Source organism: Ranitomeya imitator, chromosome 7, assembly GCF_032444005.1.
Source record: "Ranitomeya imitator isolate aRanImi1 chromosome 7, aRanImi1.pri, whole genome shotgun sequence".
Taxonomy (NCBI): domain Eukaryota; kingdom Metazoa; phylum Chordata; class Amphibia; order Anura; family Dendrobatidae; genus Ranitomeya; species Ranitomeya imitator.
The window spans coordinates 216439274-216456649 of NC_091288.1; the positions used below are offsets into that span (position 1 = coordinate 216439274).

Sequence of the window (17376 nt, forward strand, 5' to 3'; positions counted from 1 at the left end):
ATCAATCAGGGATTTACCTATTTATCCCTTATACTCATTTACTCACCTCTCATTCAGAGTTCTCATAGACATACATGCATACAAGGTTCACACAGCCTGCCTATTTTGCACTTTGGAATTAACACAACTCTATAAAAAAAACTGCAGCGGTGTCCACTGACACTCTGAAAGCATTTTAAGGCCAAACACCAAAAACCACGGCCTTATACAAAATACCGCTTCATATAATGTACTGCCAATCTAAAATGACCAAAACAACAACACTGCACAGAGTCTATCCCAGCTCTGTATTACACACACACACACATACACACTAAACAAATACACAACCAATTAGGATGACAGAAAATACAGATAATTATCATCTTATAACTCTATTATTCAACTCTCATACGGACATAAACAGACAAAACACAAAACTCACTGGTGATGTGGATTCTTTGAACCATGTTCGCAGCCTTTTACCCAGAGGTATGGAGAGATCCAGAAGAGAGATTGCAAGTGCAAAACAGAGTGTAAGAATAAAATTTCTCACCTTGCTGCAGCTGGTGTTTTGCATGTCCAAGCTCCCACATACGGATTCCGAATAGGCTGGTTACCACCCGTTCGGGCGCCAAAACTGTGGTAGCTGTTTTCGTTCTGACCCAATGTCAGACATGACAGATTACCAGTGAGACCAACAAATAAAAAGAGTATAATCTTTATTGAACAACACATAAAAAAACACATAAAAAAATATACAAGTGCTGGGACAGTAACCACTGATGCAGGAAGGAACACAGTGGGACCCACATATAGATCAACCTCACAAGAAACAGTATAGCAGTGGCTGCGGTAAATTAACTCATAAACGATACATCCATATGCTTCAATAATACATAAGTAGAAAGTATTACCTCTATTACAAAGTGTAAATAAACATGCATAGAGACAACAACTTGCAGGGTAATGCTGTAACATATAAGACGTAAATATAAGGCAGCCTAACAGTACATATAGGCAATACCGCAGAAGTAAAGGTATAATTACCAGGAGGAGGAACCGGTAATACTTTCTACTTATGTATTATTGAAGCATATGGATATATTGAATCATATTATTGAAGCATATGGATGTATCGTTTATGAGTTAATTTACCGCAGCCACTGCTATACTGTTTCTTGTGAGGTTGATCTATATGTGGGTCCCACTGTGTTCCTTCCTGCATCAGTGGTTACTGTCCCAGCACTTGTATATTTTTTTTATGTGTTTTTTTTATGTGTTGTTCAATAAAGATTATACTCTTTTTATTTGTTGGTCTTTTTATGAAGGCATTTTTTTGGTTTTGATCATTTATTCTCCTTCATGACCCCTTGTTCTAGGGATATTTTTCGGTGTTTCTTTTCAGATTACCAGTGAGGCCAAATCAGGAGGTTACACCCGTCATTTTACAAGCGCGCTTGGAGACAAAGGACACCTCACACATATTCTGTGAGCAAGTCATTTTTATCTGATATAATGCAGCAAAAGGCAGCATTTTATACCATTTACAACAAATGTAACTCTCAATGTAATTCATGTAGTCCCCACCATCACCCAGGGTCATACTGACCTGTATTCCTCACCACGTACCAAGAACATGTTGTGGCTGTCTATTGAGAACATACATGATAAGAAGTGTAGTCTCCTTGAAGCGGAGACCATCAGACTACTGCATCAACAGATTCTAGTAATTCTAGCAATTAAAGGCAAAAGGCACTTAAAGGCCATCTAATAACCTTTCTATATCCTAAGCAAAAGCATAATAATAAATAATTATGTGACCGCTGATATGCGATTTTTCACACCTACAGTGGCGTGCGGACGGTTCGCTCTTTACAATTCTTTCAGTATTCAGTGAAATCCTGCAGCCCTGGGTTTCATTAAGAAAAGCAGGACGAGCAGCTAGTCAGTATGTGATCATAAGTGATGACCGCTGGAACTGGCAAGCAGAGCCGAATCCCGACATTGAACATATTACATGCTGTTAGGTTTGGTCACACAATAGTGCTTAATTTTATTATTAAAAGGGTTGTTGAGGTTTGTGATGAAAGTTCTGCAGTCACTTTTTGTGACTCTAGATTTCTGAATCCTCACAGCTTGTGCATCACATACTGTCAGGATTCTCAGGAACCCAAAGAATGTGGCTTTGCAGCCCTGTTCTCAGTGGAGCAGAGGTGCGTATGCTCAGTGTGTATGCTCGACCTCCATTGCATTTATTGCAGAACTGCTCTAAAATGCTGAGCACAGTCCACAGACTATGATTCAAGTCGGAGGCCACACTCTGAGACAAACGGTAAAAGTGGCCAACATTTTTTTCACTGAATGGCATCAATTCCTAAGCTTATAGTTTACCTATGCATGGAGTCATTTATATTAAGATAATATATTTTATATCTGTTTCCAGCTGTGCTGTAAGTAGTTTTAGCATGATGTATTTTTCCGTGCATCAGGTGATGGTGATAGAAGCAGGGTGAGTGACAGCAGCATCGCCCCTCAACTTCTATAACTCTGTAATGTCTTTTATTGCCTGTACAAGTCCCCTCTAAAATGTAAAGTGCTACAGAATATGTTGGCGCTATAGAAATAAAATTATTATATTGATTATAGATTTGGATCTTGAAGCTACAATGTCAAAACTTGTCACTGTCCAAATATTTCAGTGGCCTCTAATAGGAAAGTGATGGGATTCTGAAAAAGTATTAGGGTAAGTTCAGACTGGGAGTTTTTTCAGCGTGTTTTTTTTTTCAGCAAAACCTCTTGGCAGGAAAGAAGCTGCAGAAACGAAACAAAGCATGTTTTCCTTAGTTTTCCTTCAATTTTTGTGAGTTTTTTGCTGAGGTTTTGGCATGCTAGATTTCTCTCTTGTGTATGCTGATAAAGTTTAGTGTTGGGAAGAAAAGTCTTTTTCTGTAGAATCAGATTTTGGCACAAAAAAACGCAGCAAATCCTGATACCTGCACTTTTTTAGGGTTTTTTCACCAACCATTCATTTCAATTGGTGAAAAACCCTGAAAAAAAAACGCTGAAAGAAGTGACATGCTCCTTTATGCAAAAAAAATGCAAAGCACAAAATCCTGATGACAAAAAAGCAATGTGTGTCCATGAGATTTCTGAAATCTCATAAGCTTTGCTGGTACTGTAAAACACAGCTGAAAATTAGCATAAAAAAAAGCAAAAAAAGACGCCCAGTGTGAACTTCGCCTTAAATGCGTTTATTATCGTATTAAAACCTCTTTTAATGTTCTGTTTTTTGTGTTGTACATGTGGCTAAAAATGAGAACAGTATGTCCGGCTTTATAAGTGGATACAGAGCTGACGTGATTTGCACTAGATATCATAGAATCGCTACATCAAAAGCTATAATAATGCATGTGTGGGGCCCGTGCCCCACATCGGGGAGCTTGTGTCCCACATCGGGGAGCTTGTGTCATGGTGTATCTTGTCGTTGTATTATAGTTTTCATCCATATATTCTGCGGTGCTCCGCTCTATGGGACGCTCCTCGCTGGGATGCTCCACTCTGCAGATGATTTCTGATCCTTGGTGTGAACTTATTATTGGGGTGAAAGTCACTGACGCTTCACAGGAATAAGTGTTATCTTTCTGTCTCTTCTCCTTATTTGAAAACTTGTAATTTACATCCGAATTTGATGATGTTCTGGGCAGAGCGGTCACATTTCCGTCCTTCTTTATGAACCAATTCACAGATAGAAGATTGGGGAAATATCCGGAGATATCACAGGTCAGTGCGGCTGATTTACCATGCTCCAGCTCGGGGACACTGATAGATCCAACGTGTGGACGCCAGGGAAGATCTGTAATATATGTCAGAATTATAATAATTTAGGAAAGCGGGCTTGTTATGCAACTTAATATAAAGAATAACTACAGATGCACATTTTTCAGCAAGACAACCCCCCCACCATTCATTAGATATATGATAGAGATAATAGATCACTGGTCTACAAAAGAAAACAAATTTCTGGCATGGACTTTAAGAACAGTTTTAGACTAATTTGAGGGTGCTGAATTCAAATCTGATCTTATAATTTCTCTATCACATCACGTTTTTGCGCTATAGGTATATAGCCCATTTTCATGAATTCCATGATCAATATAAGTAGTGTATGAAAAGTGCCGGTTTATACGGTTCACTAAGATAAATTTAGTTTTCATTTAGTCTCCCAATAACTGAGAATATCTTTGTTTCCTTTGAACATGCAGAATTCCCATTTGTTATGATAAGAAAGTAAACAAACAAACAGTTTTCAACGTACACAACAGTCGTGTGCAGGTATTGTTTTATTTATTTAAATTTTCAATGAATTTTGATATTTATTGTTTTTATCCTGCTGTTTTTTGTTTGTGAATCAATACCTAAGGTGGGGGGTGGGGGGCAGAAATTCAATGAACAACTCGGGTAGCTAACAACTTTTATCTTGTATTTCTCTGCAGGATGTTTTGCTGATCTAACAATGGCCTCTACATCTCGTAGAAGACAGTGCTCAAATGATCCAAATATTTTTTGTTACATCTGTGGAAACTTTACTGTGAAGACTCAGAGACGCAATACTGACTTTAAGAGGGTGTATTTTGCGTATTTCAAAGTAAAACTTGGAGACCAAGACAAGCATTGGGCTCCTCACAAAGTGTGCAAAAACCTGTATTGGGAGATTTGAGATCATGGTCTCAAGGAAAGAATGCTAAACTTCAGTTTGGAGTTCCTATGATTTGGAGAGAACCAAGCAATCATTTAGAAGACTGCTATTTCTGCTTTGTCGATGTAAAAGGTTTCAATAAGAAAAACAAGCAATATTTGTGCAGTGCCCCAGAGTTCTGGTTCATTGCAGTAATGTTATTCTTCCTCCAGGGGGAGTGATGTTACGTCTGAGGGCAATGAAGGAGATCTTCTGTCCAGGTATCACAGCCACACACACACTTCACACTCCAGTCCAGCAGGGGGAGCAAAAGGTTCTATCTACTATGCCACTCCTCACACAGGGTAAAACCGGTGGGTTGGGGAGGAAGTGAGAATGAGATCCTGGCTGGAGACCGACAAGGAAAGGTCTCCAGGTCGAGCTGGCTGGAGTGATCTCCAGTCAGATCCAGACTGCGGTCTGAGGAGGACGAGGGTACACGGAGCTGCGCCTGCATCCCATGCGGCAGCATCCCAGGAAAAGACACGAAGAGAAGTGTGCTGTAGTGAGTGAGAAAAATCATAGCAACAGAAGTGAAACATCAGTGGGAGACCAGCTAGAAGCAGGCTGCCTCCATCTGAAGCGCAGATCCGGTAGCCAGAATACCGAGAGAGTAAAGAGCTCTATGCCGTTACTTCAGAGACTGGCAGGACAGTTAATTCCACGTTAGCTGCCCGACCTTAATACCTAAGAAGACACGGTGGCAACTTGTGGGGGCCGGGGCGTCTCTAGGGTCCCTATAAAAAGCCTCAGGCCATCAGTCATACAGGTTTGTTCTATCCCACCACGGGGAACAGTGAGAGGAGTAATAACAGTGAGGACCTTATTGGAGCTTATGCAAGTAGAGACCTACTGTGTTACTGTGCACTAGGGGAAGGCTATTGAATTCCTCCTGGATAAGGGGACTCTAGATTTGCCTTCAGACCGGCCGGACTCTACCTACCCTGTGGTCCCTACCCTGGACTGTGGATGCTGAAGCCTTCAGTAAAGGTAAAGAGACTGCACCCTTGTGTCCTCGTTATTCACTCCGCCTTGCACCATCCACCATCTACAATCTGGGAAGCCCTGGGGACATACTTCACCTGGAGGAAGTTATACCAACTAGCTGCCATAACATCACCCCAGTGGGCCACTAAGAAGTGTCGGTCGCCCTGACCGAATACCACAGGTGGCGTCACGAACCCTATCCTATAAACTGTTGTCCTTTTATTGGACGCCCCTCAAAGGGCCACGGACCGGGTCTAGCCACCGTGACATCCCCACTGAGAACCGAAGGACCCGGTACCGAGTACCCCATTGCCCTAACGTGGGGGCACTCCATTTGCAATACCCGAGTATCCCTTCAGCTATTCGACCAATTGCCCATAGTGAAGACATACCTGTTCCAAAATTGACTGCGCTTCCAGAAAACGTTGACACAGAACTCTCCTCACATTGTTATACTGATGAAGAAGACAGTCCAGATATTTTTCAGCCATGTGATGAAGATTGTGACAAACCAATTCTGTTTACTCAGTCTGCTTTGAATAATCTGGTAGATATCTTTATCTACCAAAAGAGTCTGCTGAACTATTGGCTTCAAGACTACAAGAGAATCGAATGTTGAAACCCGGTACAAGTGTCTCATTTTATCGTAACAGGGAAGCAGAACTGCGTAAGTCCTTCCATTCAGATGGCCAGCTTGTCTATTGTACTGATGTTGAAGGGCTACTTCTCTTTATGGGACTTCCAGCATATGATTCAAGGGATTGGAGGCTTTTTATTGAAAATTCCAAAAGAAGTTTAAAATGTGTTCTGTTACACAATGGAAATAAGTATGGCTCTGTACCAATAGGTCATTCTGTAAAACTTAAAAGAAGAATATAACAACATCAAGATTGATCTAGAGAGGTTACAAAATAATGTTCACAGGTGGTAAATTTGTGTTGATTTGAAAATGGTTAACTTTCTTTTGGGTCTGCAAGGAGGATACACAAAACCCCCTTGTTTTCTGTCCTACTGGGACAGTAGAACTACAGCAGAGCATTGGGTGAAAACTGAATGGCCTCAGCGACAGAGTTTGGCATCTGGCGATAAGAATGTCATCCATGATCCTCTAGTGGATAGGAAGGACATTGTCTTTCCTCCCCTATACATAAAACTTGGATTGATGAAGCAGTTTGTCAAAGCTCTCAATCACAGTGGAGAATGCTTTATCTATATATGTTCAACTTTTCCTGGTCTTAGTGAAGAGAAGAAAAAGGCTGGAATATTTGATGGACCTCAAATAAGAACACTTATGAGAGACCCAAATGTTATCACATCAATGAATGAGACGGAAGAAAGAGCTTGGAATGCATTTTGTAATGTGGTGCAGAATTTTCTAGGGAATAAGAAAGCCGAGAACTATGAAGAGATTGTGGAAGAGAAGAGCTACTAATGAGTCTGCGAAATCTTGGGTGTAGAATGAGGATCAAGATTCACTATTTACACAGAGAACCTTGGGGATGTGAGCGAGGAACAAGGGGAGCGTTTTCATCAGGACATTAAAACAATGGAGGAACGGTATCAAGGCCGGTGGGACTCAAATATGATGGCTGACTATTGCTGGAGCTTGATGAGAGACAACCCAGAAGCCGTACGTCACAGATCAGCCAAGAAAAGAAAGTTCACATAACCACCATTTGTCATTCATCTGTGTGCCATATATATGTGTTTTTATATTTTGTAGTTTAATTCTCTAAGTATGTTTGATTTGCTGTACATGGACTTTGTAATCTCTGTTATTCCTTGATTAAAAATATACAAAACGTAGTACTGAAAATTATGTGTTTTTATCATAAAACATTAGATAGGAGTAATTTTCATCAAAAATGGAAAATATCTCGAAATTCTGATGTGATAGCCAAAAACGGAGTTCATATTTGTAATCAGCAGCCAAAATTGACTTAAAATATGTTTTAAAACCTTTTGCCAGAAAAATTGAGTTGACTAGTGGATAGATACATAATAGATAGATAGATAATAGATAGATAACCTCTTTACCTCTGACACTCAGTGATCTCCTCTCTGAAGTCTTTGTCCCCTCGTGTTCCCACTCTACAATGATTTTCATCTCTGGATGATCTCTGAATTGATAACCAGGAATCCAGACGACACTGGTGACCTCGTATGTGAGATCCTCGTTCCGTGCACGGATTGTCTCCACAGCTGATATTACATGTTTATCAGACTTATCTTCTCTACACCAGGAGATTTTTATATCTTTAGGGTAAAACTTCTGCAGCTTCAGAGAGAACTGAACATGAGATGAATCGGCCATAGTGATCTCGACAGGGGCCGACATCTGGGGTTTGCCTGGAAGAGAATAGTAAAAGATCTGATTGTAATAGTTGTTGTGAAAATAGTCATATAAACTAAATGTATACATTAGATACAGGGGCTTCTCATAAACTTAGAATATCATCAAAAAGTGAATTTATTTCAGTTCTTCAATACAAAATGTGAATCTCGTATATTCTATAGAGTCATTACACACAGAGTGATCTATTTCACGTGTTTATTTCTGTTAATGTTGATGAATATGGCTTACAGCCAATGACAACCCAAAAGTCATTATCACAGTAAATTAGAATACTTTATAACACCAGCTGGAAAAATCATTGTAAAATCTGAAATGTCGTCCTACTGAAATGTATGTTCAATAAATGCACTCAGTACTTGGTCGGGCTCCTTCTGCATCAATTACTGCATCAATGTGGAGTGGCATGGAGTTGATGCAAAAATGAGTACACCCCATATCAAAATCTACTACATCAGTATTTTGTGTAACCTTAATGATTTTTAAGAACAGCACCAACTCTACTTCAGCCTGGACATCTCTGTGAGATAATTGTAGTTTCTTTGCTGCGTGGACTTTAGGAGAGTCTCCCTTCGTGGATGTCCCCCATTGATGCCATCCCTCTGCAGTGTACACCGTATTTTGTCACGGGAAATACTTACTCTGGTTCAGCTTTCTACTACTTTAGATAACTGCAGTGAATTTGCATGTCGATTTTCTTCAACCCTTCTCATCAGATGGTCCTTACGTTTAGGTGGTAACTTCCATGATTGGCCTGGATCTTTGTTACATTTTTGTATCACTTTTGCTCCAGTATATGACTGATAAGTAAAGCTTTGCTGATCTTCTTGTAGCCTTCAACTTTCTTGTCTAAAGAAATTATTTTCTTACATAGGTCTTGTGACCTTTCTCTTCTTCTCTTCCACATGGTGCCATTGCTGACAGCATGAAATGGGGAGGGGTTTTCTTTGCATCCGCCGGACACCTGTGCAATTTATAATTAGGCTTACTTGTGGTTGAATTCTTATTAATTAGAATTTTGTAGTCTAAACTTTTACTTTGCTCCTAAGACTTTCTTTGGAGTGTACTCATTTTTACAATGTCGTCCTGAATAACTGTATTAGGAAAACTACTTTTTTGGGGTGTGCAAAATAACAAATCTTGTTTGCAATCAATGGCACACATTTGGGGGAGTATTTTGTAGTATGAAATCCCATAGAAAATGTTGATTCTAAAAGAAATGTAAGAGTTTTCTAACAAATCTGTTGGGGTGTGCTCATGTACGCGGGGCACTGTATATATACATATGTGTGTATATTTGGATTATATTTTAATTGTAAGTTTAGTGTTCGGTGAAAAAAGCTGTACAAAAATGAGTCATACACTCACCATAGATTTGTAGCGGCCCTATGCTTCTCTCTATGGGTGTCTCCAGGGAGGGGTGCTCCACCAGACATATATATTCTGCCCCCTGATGTGTCCGCAGGTCAGGGGTGATGGTCAGACTGGCTGTACGGCTGTAGGTGTTATCGGCCGCTCTCCTGGACATTATCCTCTGGTTATCGTCAGTCTCTTCATGTAACTGATCTCCATCACGTCTCTTCCATTTCACAGTGACGGCATCCGGGAAATACCTTGAGATATTACACTGCAGGACGGCCGGGGAGCCGAGAAGTAGACGCGGGATCTGAATCTCTTCCACAACAGGATTCCAGATATAATCTACATAGCAAGAATATGGCATTAGGATATATACTGTACATATATTTTTCTTTTGACCAAAGTCTCTTAATTGTAGTCCCCCTGTACTGGCTGGAGCAGAGTTGCTGAATCTCTCACTTTAGAGAAACAGTAACTTGTTCTCCAAGCTGCTAGACTTTGATCCCGACACAAGGATATTCCTCCATCAGATCATTCATCTGTGACTGCTACTAAAGACTAAAAATAGGAATCTTTTGAGGACATGCTCACATTTTGTCGTAACCCTCGGCATTCAGCAATTGACACAATTTTAAAAAGTATTTCTGTCTCACATAATAGCATATTGCTAGGATATACTACTAGTTTATGATCATAGGAAGTCCAGAGTTACCCACTTTTGGAAGGCAAGGAGGAAAAAATAAAAATGGAAAAAGGAACTCAGCTCCTCCACTTCTATATGCTCTTCCACAATTGTGTGTTACAATAAAACCTCCTTAGATAAGAAACTGGTGCAGGTAACTGAAGTAGCAACCTAAATGGCATGTGAAAAATAGGTCTTATTTTGCCAACAGGTAAGAAATTAAAATCTCACCTGAGTCTCTGATATACAGCTCCAGGATTCTTATATAACCCCCATATATCTCTCCTCTCACCTGAGTCTCTGATAGATGGCTCCAGGATTCTTATATAACCCCCATATATCTCTTCTCTCACCTGAGTCTCTGATATATAGCTCCAGGATTCTTATATAACCCCATATATCTCTCCTCTCACCTGAGTCTCTGATATACAGCTCCAGGATTCTTATATAACCCCATGTATCTCTCCTCTCACCTGAGTCTCTGATAGACGGCTCCAGGATTCTTATATAACCCCATGTATCACTCCTCTCACCTGAGTCTCTGATAGACGGCTCCAGGATTCTTATATAACCCCCATATATCTCTCCTCTCACCTGAGTCTCTGATATTCAGCTCCAGAATTCATATATAACCCCATATATCTCTCCTCTCACCTGAATCTTTGATATTCAGCTCCAGAATTCATATATAACCCCATATATCTCTCCTCTCACCTGAGTCTCTGATATTCAGCTCCAGGATTCATATATAACCCCATATATCTCTCCTCTCACCTGAGTCTCTGATAGACGGCTCCAGGATTCTTATATAACCCCATATATCTCTCCTCTCACCTGAGTCTCTGATATACAGCTCCAGGATTCTTATATAACCCCCGTATATCTCTCCTCTCACCTGAGTCTCTGATAGATGGCTCTAGGATTCTTATATAACCCCATATATCCCACCTGAGTCTCTAATAGACGGCTCCAGGATTCCCATATAACCCCATATATATCTCCTCTCACCTGAGTCTCTGATATTCAGCTCCAGGATTCATATATAACCCCCATATATCTCCTCTCACCTGAGTCTCTGATAGACGGCTCCAGAATTCTTATATAACCCCATATATCTCTCCTCTCACCTGAGTCTCTGATAGACGGCTCCAGGATTCTTATATAACCCCATGTATCACTCCTCTCACCTGAGTCTCTGATAGACGGCTCCAGGATTCTAATATAACCCCCATATATCTCTCCTCTCACCTCAGTCTCTTATATACAGCTCCAGGATTCATATATAACCCCATATATCTCTCCTCTCACCTGAGTCTCTGATATTCAGCTCCAGGATTCTAATATAACCCTCATATATCTCTCCTCTCACCTGAATCTCTGATATTCAGCTCCAGAATTCATATATAACCCCATATATCTCTCCTCTCACCTGAGTCTCTGATAGACAGCTCCAGGATTCTTATATAACCCCCATGTATGTCTCCTCTCACCTGAGTCTCTGATATACAGCTCCAGGATTCTTATATAACCCCCATATATCTCTCCTCTCACCTGAGTCTCTGATAGACGGCTCCAGGATTCTTATATAACCCCATATATCTCACCTGAGTCTCTGATAGACGGCTCCAGGATTCTTATATAACCCCATATATCTCTCCTCTCACCTGAGTCTCTGATAGACGGCTCCAGGATTCTTATATAACCCCATATATCTCACCTGAGTCTCTGATAGACGGCTCCAGGATTCTAATATAACCCCATATATCTCTCCTCTCACCTGATTCTCTGATAGACGGCTCCAGGATTCCTATATAACCCCATATATCTCTCCTCTCACCTGAGTCTCTGATAGACGGCTCCAGGATTCTTATATAACCCCATGTATCACTCCTCTCACCTGAGTCTCTGATAGATGGCTCCAGGATTCTTATATAACCCCATATATCTCTCCTCTCACCTGAATCTTTGATATTCAGCTCCAGGATTCATATATAACCCCATATATCTCTCCTCTCACCTGAGTCTCTGATAGACAGCTCCAGGATTCTTATATAACCCCCATGTATGTCTCCTCTCACCTGAGTCTCTGATATACAGCTCCAGGATTCTTATATAACCCCCATATATCTCTCCTCTCACCTGAGTCTCTGATAGACGGCTCCAGGATTCTTATATAACCCCCATATATCTCTCCTCTCACCTGAGTCTCTGATATACAGCTCCAGGATTCTTATATAACCCCCATATATCTCTCCTCTCACCTGAGTCTCTGATAGACGGCTCCAGGATTCTTATATAACCCCCATATATCTCTCCTCTCACCTGAGTCTCTGATATACAGCTCCAGGATTCTTATATAACCCCCATATATCTCTCCTCTCACCTGAGTCTCTGATATACAGCTCCAGGATTCTTATATAACCCCATATATCTCTCCTCTCACCTGAGTCTCTGATAGACGGCTCCAGGATTCTTATATAACCCCATATATCTCTCCTCTCACCTGAGTCTCTGATAGACGGCTCCAGGATTCTTATATAACCCCATATATCTCTCCTCTCACCTGAGTCTCTGATAGACGGCTCCAGGATTCTTATATAACCCCATGTATCACTCCTCTCACCTGAGTCTCTGATAGACGGCTCCAGGATTCGAATATAACCCCCATATATCTCTCCTCTCACCTGAATCTCTGATATTCAGCTCCAGAATTCATATATAACCCCATATATCTCTCCTCTCACCTGAGTCTCTGATAGACAGCTCCAGGATTCTTATATAACCCCCATGTATGTCTCCTCTCACCTGAGTCTCTGATAGATGGCTCCAGGATTCTTATATAACCCCATATATCTCACCTGAGTCTCTGATAGACGGCTCCAGGATTCTTATATAACCCCCATATATCTCTCCTCTCACCTGAGTCTCTGATAGACAGCTCCAGGATTCTTATATAACCCCATATATCTATCCTCTCACCTGAGTCTCTGATAGACGGCTCCAGGATTCCTATATAACCCCATATATCTCTCCTCTCACCTGAGTCTCTGATAGACAGCTCCAGGATTCTTATATAACCCCCATGTATCTCTCCTCTCACCTGAGTCTCTGATAGATGGCTCCAGGATTCTTATATAACCCCATATATCTCACCTGAGTCTCTGATAGACGGCTCCAGGATTCTTATATAACCCCATATATCTCTCCTCTCACCTGAGTCTCTGATAGACGGCTCCAGGATTCTTATATAACCCCCATATATCTCCTCTCACCTGAGTCTCTGATATTCAGCTCCAGGATTCATATATAACCCCATATATCTCTCTTCTCACCTGAGTCTCTGATATTCAGCTCCAGGATTCATATATAACCCCCATATATCTCTCCTCTCACCTGAGTCTCTGATATACAGCTCCAGGATTCTTATATAACCCCCATATATCTCTCCTCTCACCTGAGTCTCTGATAGACGGCTCCAGGATTCTAATATAATCCCATATATCTCTCCTCTCACCTGAGTCTCTGATAGACGGCTCCAGGATTCTGATATAACCCCCATGTATCACTCCTCTCACCTGAGTCTCTGATATTCAGCTCCAGGATTCATATATAACCCCATATATCTCTCCTCTCACCTGAGTCTCTGATATACAGCTCCAGGATTCTTCTATAAAGGTACCTTCACACATAACGATATTGTTAACGATATCGTTGCTTTTTGTGACGTAGCAACGATATCGTTAATGAAATCGTTATGTGTGACAGCGACCAACGATCAGGCCCCTGCTGGGAGATCGTTGGTCGCTGAATAAAGTCCAGAACTTTATTTTGTCGCTGGATCTCCCGCTGACATCGCTGGATCGGCGTGTGTGACACCGATCCAGCGATGTCTTCACTGGTAACCAGGGTAAACATCGGGTAACTAAGCGCAGGGCCGCGCTTAGTAACCCGATGTTTACCCTGGTTACCATCCTAAAAGTAAAAAAAACAAACACTACATACTTACCTACCGCTGTCTGTCCTCGGCGCTCTGCTTCTCTGCACTCCTCCTGTACTGGCTGTGAGCGTCGGTCAGCCGGAAAGCAGAGCGGTGACGTCACCGCTCTGCTTTCCGGCCGCTGTGCTCACAGCCAGTACAGGAGGAGTGCAGAGAAGCAGAGCGCCGAGGACAGACAGCGGTAGGTAAGTATGTAGTGTTTGTTTTTTTTACTTTTAGGATGGTAACCAGGGTAAACATCGGGTTACTAAGCGCGGCCCTGCGCTTAGTTACCCGATGTTTACCCTGGTTACCGGCATCGTTGGTCGCTGGAGAGCGGTCTGTGTGACAGCTCTCCAGCGACCAAACAGCGACGCTGCAGCGATCCGGATCGTTGTCGGTATCGCTGCAGCGTCGCTTAATGTGAAGGGGCCTTAACCCCCATATATCTCTCCTCTCACCTGAGTCTCTGATATTCAGCTCCAGGATTCTAATATAACCCCCATATATCTCTCCTCTCACCTGAGTCTCTGATATACAGCTCCAGTATTCTTATATAACCCCATATATCTCTCCTCTCACCTGAGTCTCTGATATTCAGCTCCCGGGATTCTGGTTTCTTCATAGATTCATGTTCCCAGGTCACTCGTACTCTGAATCCTGGATCCTCGTGTTGATCCTCAGGAATAACGATCTCACTGGAGACGTTGTAGGTTCTGTCAGTATACTCTGATATGGAGTCAGTGGATAATATGACTTTTTGCGTCCTTCCTTCTCCATACGTCCATACAATTTTGATGCTTTTAGGATAAAATTTCTCCAAGGTGAGTAAATACTTCATCTCTCCGCAGTCAGACAGACTTCTTATTATGGGCTGTGACATCTTGGGCTTTACTGAAATGTGAAGCAATCAGCAGATATGATAAGAGTTATAGTAATTATTGGACGCAGAATGTATTACAGACGCAGCAATCAGAGAACACAGACATTTAGAAAAAGTTTTCTGTACAGTACAGTTGATTTTATATTAGACTTATTACATAGCATGGTGTTCTTGTTCCGGTCTTTGATACGGGCTCAGGAATTGATCCTGCATCTTTCACAGCAGATAATGGCTGTGTAATACCTCTATCATCTGCTTGTAACGGCCATAGGTGGAGCCTAATTCATCTTGCTGCCCCTCCCATGTGAAACGCCAGTCAATCTCTGACAGTGATATTTACCGACTCCAGCCAGGAAACGCGCCACTCCGTACACCCATCAGAGTGCCAATGGGTTGCTAATACAGCCTGGGACCTAATGAAGTCCCCCATGCCTGTCATTATGGTATGATGTTCAAGACTAGACTAGCCTGTGTTTCATAGGAGACCATGATTCTTACTATACTGCAAAACTGTAAAAATTAAAAAAAGTTTCAAAATATGAAAAGAAAAAAAAGTTTTTTTTAATCACCTCCCATTTCCCCCATTAAAAATAGAATTAAAAAATGAAATATTTGGTATCACTGCGTCCATAAATGTCCAGTCTATCAAAACATAAATGAAGCCAATCAGTTAATGAATGTTGTAAAAAAAAATAAAAAAAAAAAAGAATTGAAACAGAATCAGAATTAGTTTTTCAGTCACCTCAAAATCTTAAAAAAAGTCTAAAATGTGGCATCTTCCCTAAAATGGTATCATTAAATTGTTAACTTACAAAAAAATAAATTAAATATTCTTTATCTTAGAAAATGGCAAAACAAGAAAAAGTGATTTGTTTTTCACTAGTTTTAATTTTTTTTCACCATTTAAATAAAAGGAATAATAACCAAATAAACTTTGCAAATTTGGTATTGCTGTAATTGTGCTGACCTGAGGAATTATGGTCCCAGGGGGTAATTTTAACAGCAAAGTGAACATGGTAAAAATAAAGCCCAAAAAACAATTGTGGAACTGCGGCTGTTTTGTGCAATTTGCATTTGGAATTTATTTTCCCATTTTTCAGTAAATAGAATGTTAAGATGAAAGGCGCCATCAAAAGTCAACTCCTCCCACAACAAAAGCCTTCACACAGCAATGTGGAGTGAAAAATAAAAAACAGTTATGTATCTTGGCAGAAAAAAGGAAAGCACCAATAATACATAATGTAATATAAAGTAAAAGTCATATCTCACCATAAATCGTCTCACAGGAAAACGTCCTCTCGCCCTTGCGTTTGCCAGAGACCCCTCTACAGATGAAGGTCACATCCTTATGTCTCTCCATATGGGGTATGAAGCTCAGTGATGATGAATACTGACGTCCCACCACTTGTGATTTTATCACGTAGGATGTTTCGAATAAACTCTTCTTCTCTTCTTCAGAATGTTCTCTCCTCTGAGACGTCTGGATCTCCTGCTCCTGTCCAGCTCTTCTTATCAGCCAGGTCGCACACAGATCCTCGGGGGCGTCATCCACTGTGCAGCACAGGACGGCCTCCTCTCCATCAATCAGCTTAGGAGGTCCCACAATGTCCCGTACTATGAACAGTGCTGTCAGAAAAGCATAAAATGATGAAACTTTACATTTTACAGCAAAATAACATAAATCATCAGTACAGATTTATATTTTATATGGCTTGGACATGGACTTATCTGAACAATCTCCTAATGTCACTGTCACTACATTACCTTTTATCCATTTTAGTCTCCACCACATAACACCAGCGATGATAATTATCAGTATAACCACAGGAATATAACAGACAGCCATGATCCAGGCCGAGCTTCTGTCTGCAGAAATGAAAGAAGAAACAGAAACTGTAGGGAGAAAGATTCTGCAGAGTCACCATCACCTGATCCTGACTTGTGGCCGCTCTCATCTCTTTACAGATCTGTCTATTTAGATTTAGGCTGCCATCACACACTCAGTATTTGGTCAGTATTTTACATCAGTATTTGTAGCCAAAACCAGGAGTGGGTGATAAATACAGAAGTTGTGCAGATGTTTCTATTATACTTTTCCTCTAATTGTTCCACTCCTGGTTTTGGCTTACAAATACAGATGTAAAATACTGACCAAATACTGAGTGTGTGACGGCAGCCTTAAGAGGAGAAATGGATGACACCTACGGCTTCTTTCACATTTCCGTCGGCAAGGCGGCCGTCATAATACGTCGATGTGATGTACCGACGGATGTGCAAAAAATGGGGAAAAACGTGTGTAACGCATCCAGTGTTTTGACGGATGCGTCAAATTAGCTGCTGCCTGAATTTGAATGGATGAAATTGTGGAGAGAGAGAGCGAGTGAGGGAGAGAGAGTATTTTTCCCTGACTAGAAAATCC

General features: G+C 41.1%; 1 protein-coding gene across 7 annotated transcripts in view; it reads right to left on the reverse strand.

Annotated features, from left to right (window-relative positions):
• Positions 1 to 1318: 1318 nt before the first annotated feature.
• The window catches only part of LOC138645505 (uncharacterized), a 59700-nt gene continuing 43642 nt past the window's right edge, over positions 1319 to 17376 (reverse strand). For 5 of the 7 annotated variants that reach the window (XM_069734890.1, XM_069734893.1, XM_069734889.1 and 2 more), the window contains 6 exons: positions 16722 to 16823; positions 16227 to 16583; positions 14657 to 14968; positions 9426 to 9758; positions 7742 to 8053; positions 1319 to 3835 (listed from right to left, as the gene is read on the reverse strand). In XM_069734890.1, coding sequence (XP_069590991.1) covers positions 3372 to 3835; positions 7742 to 8053; positions 9426 to 9758; positions 14657 to 14968; positions 16227 to 16583; positions 16722 to 16823 — 1880 coding nt within the window. In that variant the 3' untranslated portion in view covers positions 1319 to 3371. The remainder of the gene's footprint in view (positions 3836 to 7741; positions 8054 to 9425; positions 9759 to 14656; positions 14969 to 16226; positions 16584 to 16721; positions 16824 to 17376) is intronic. The other 2 variants (XM_069734895.1, XM_069734894.1) reach the window with 1 other exon arrangement.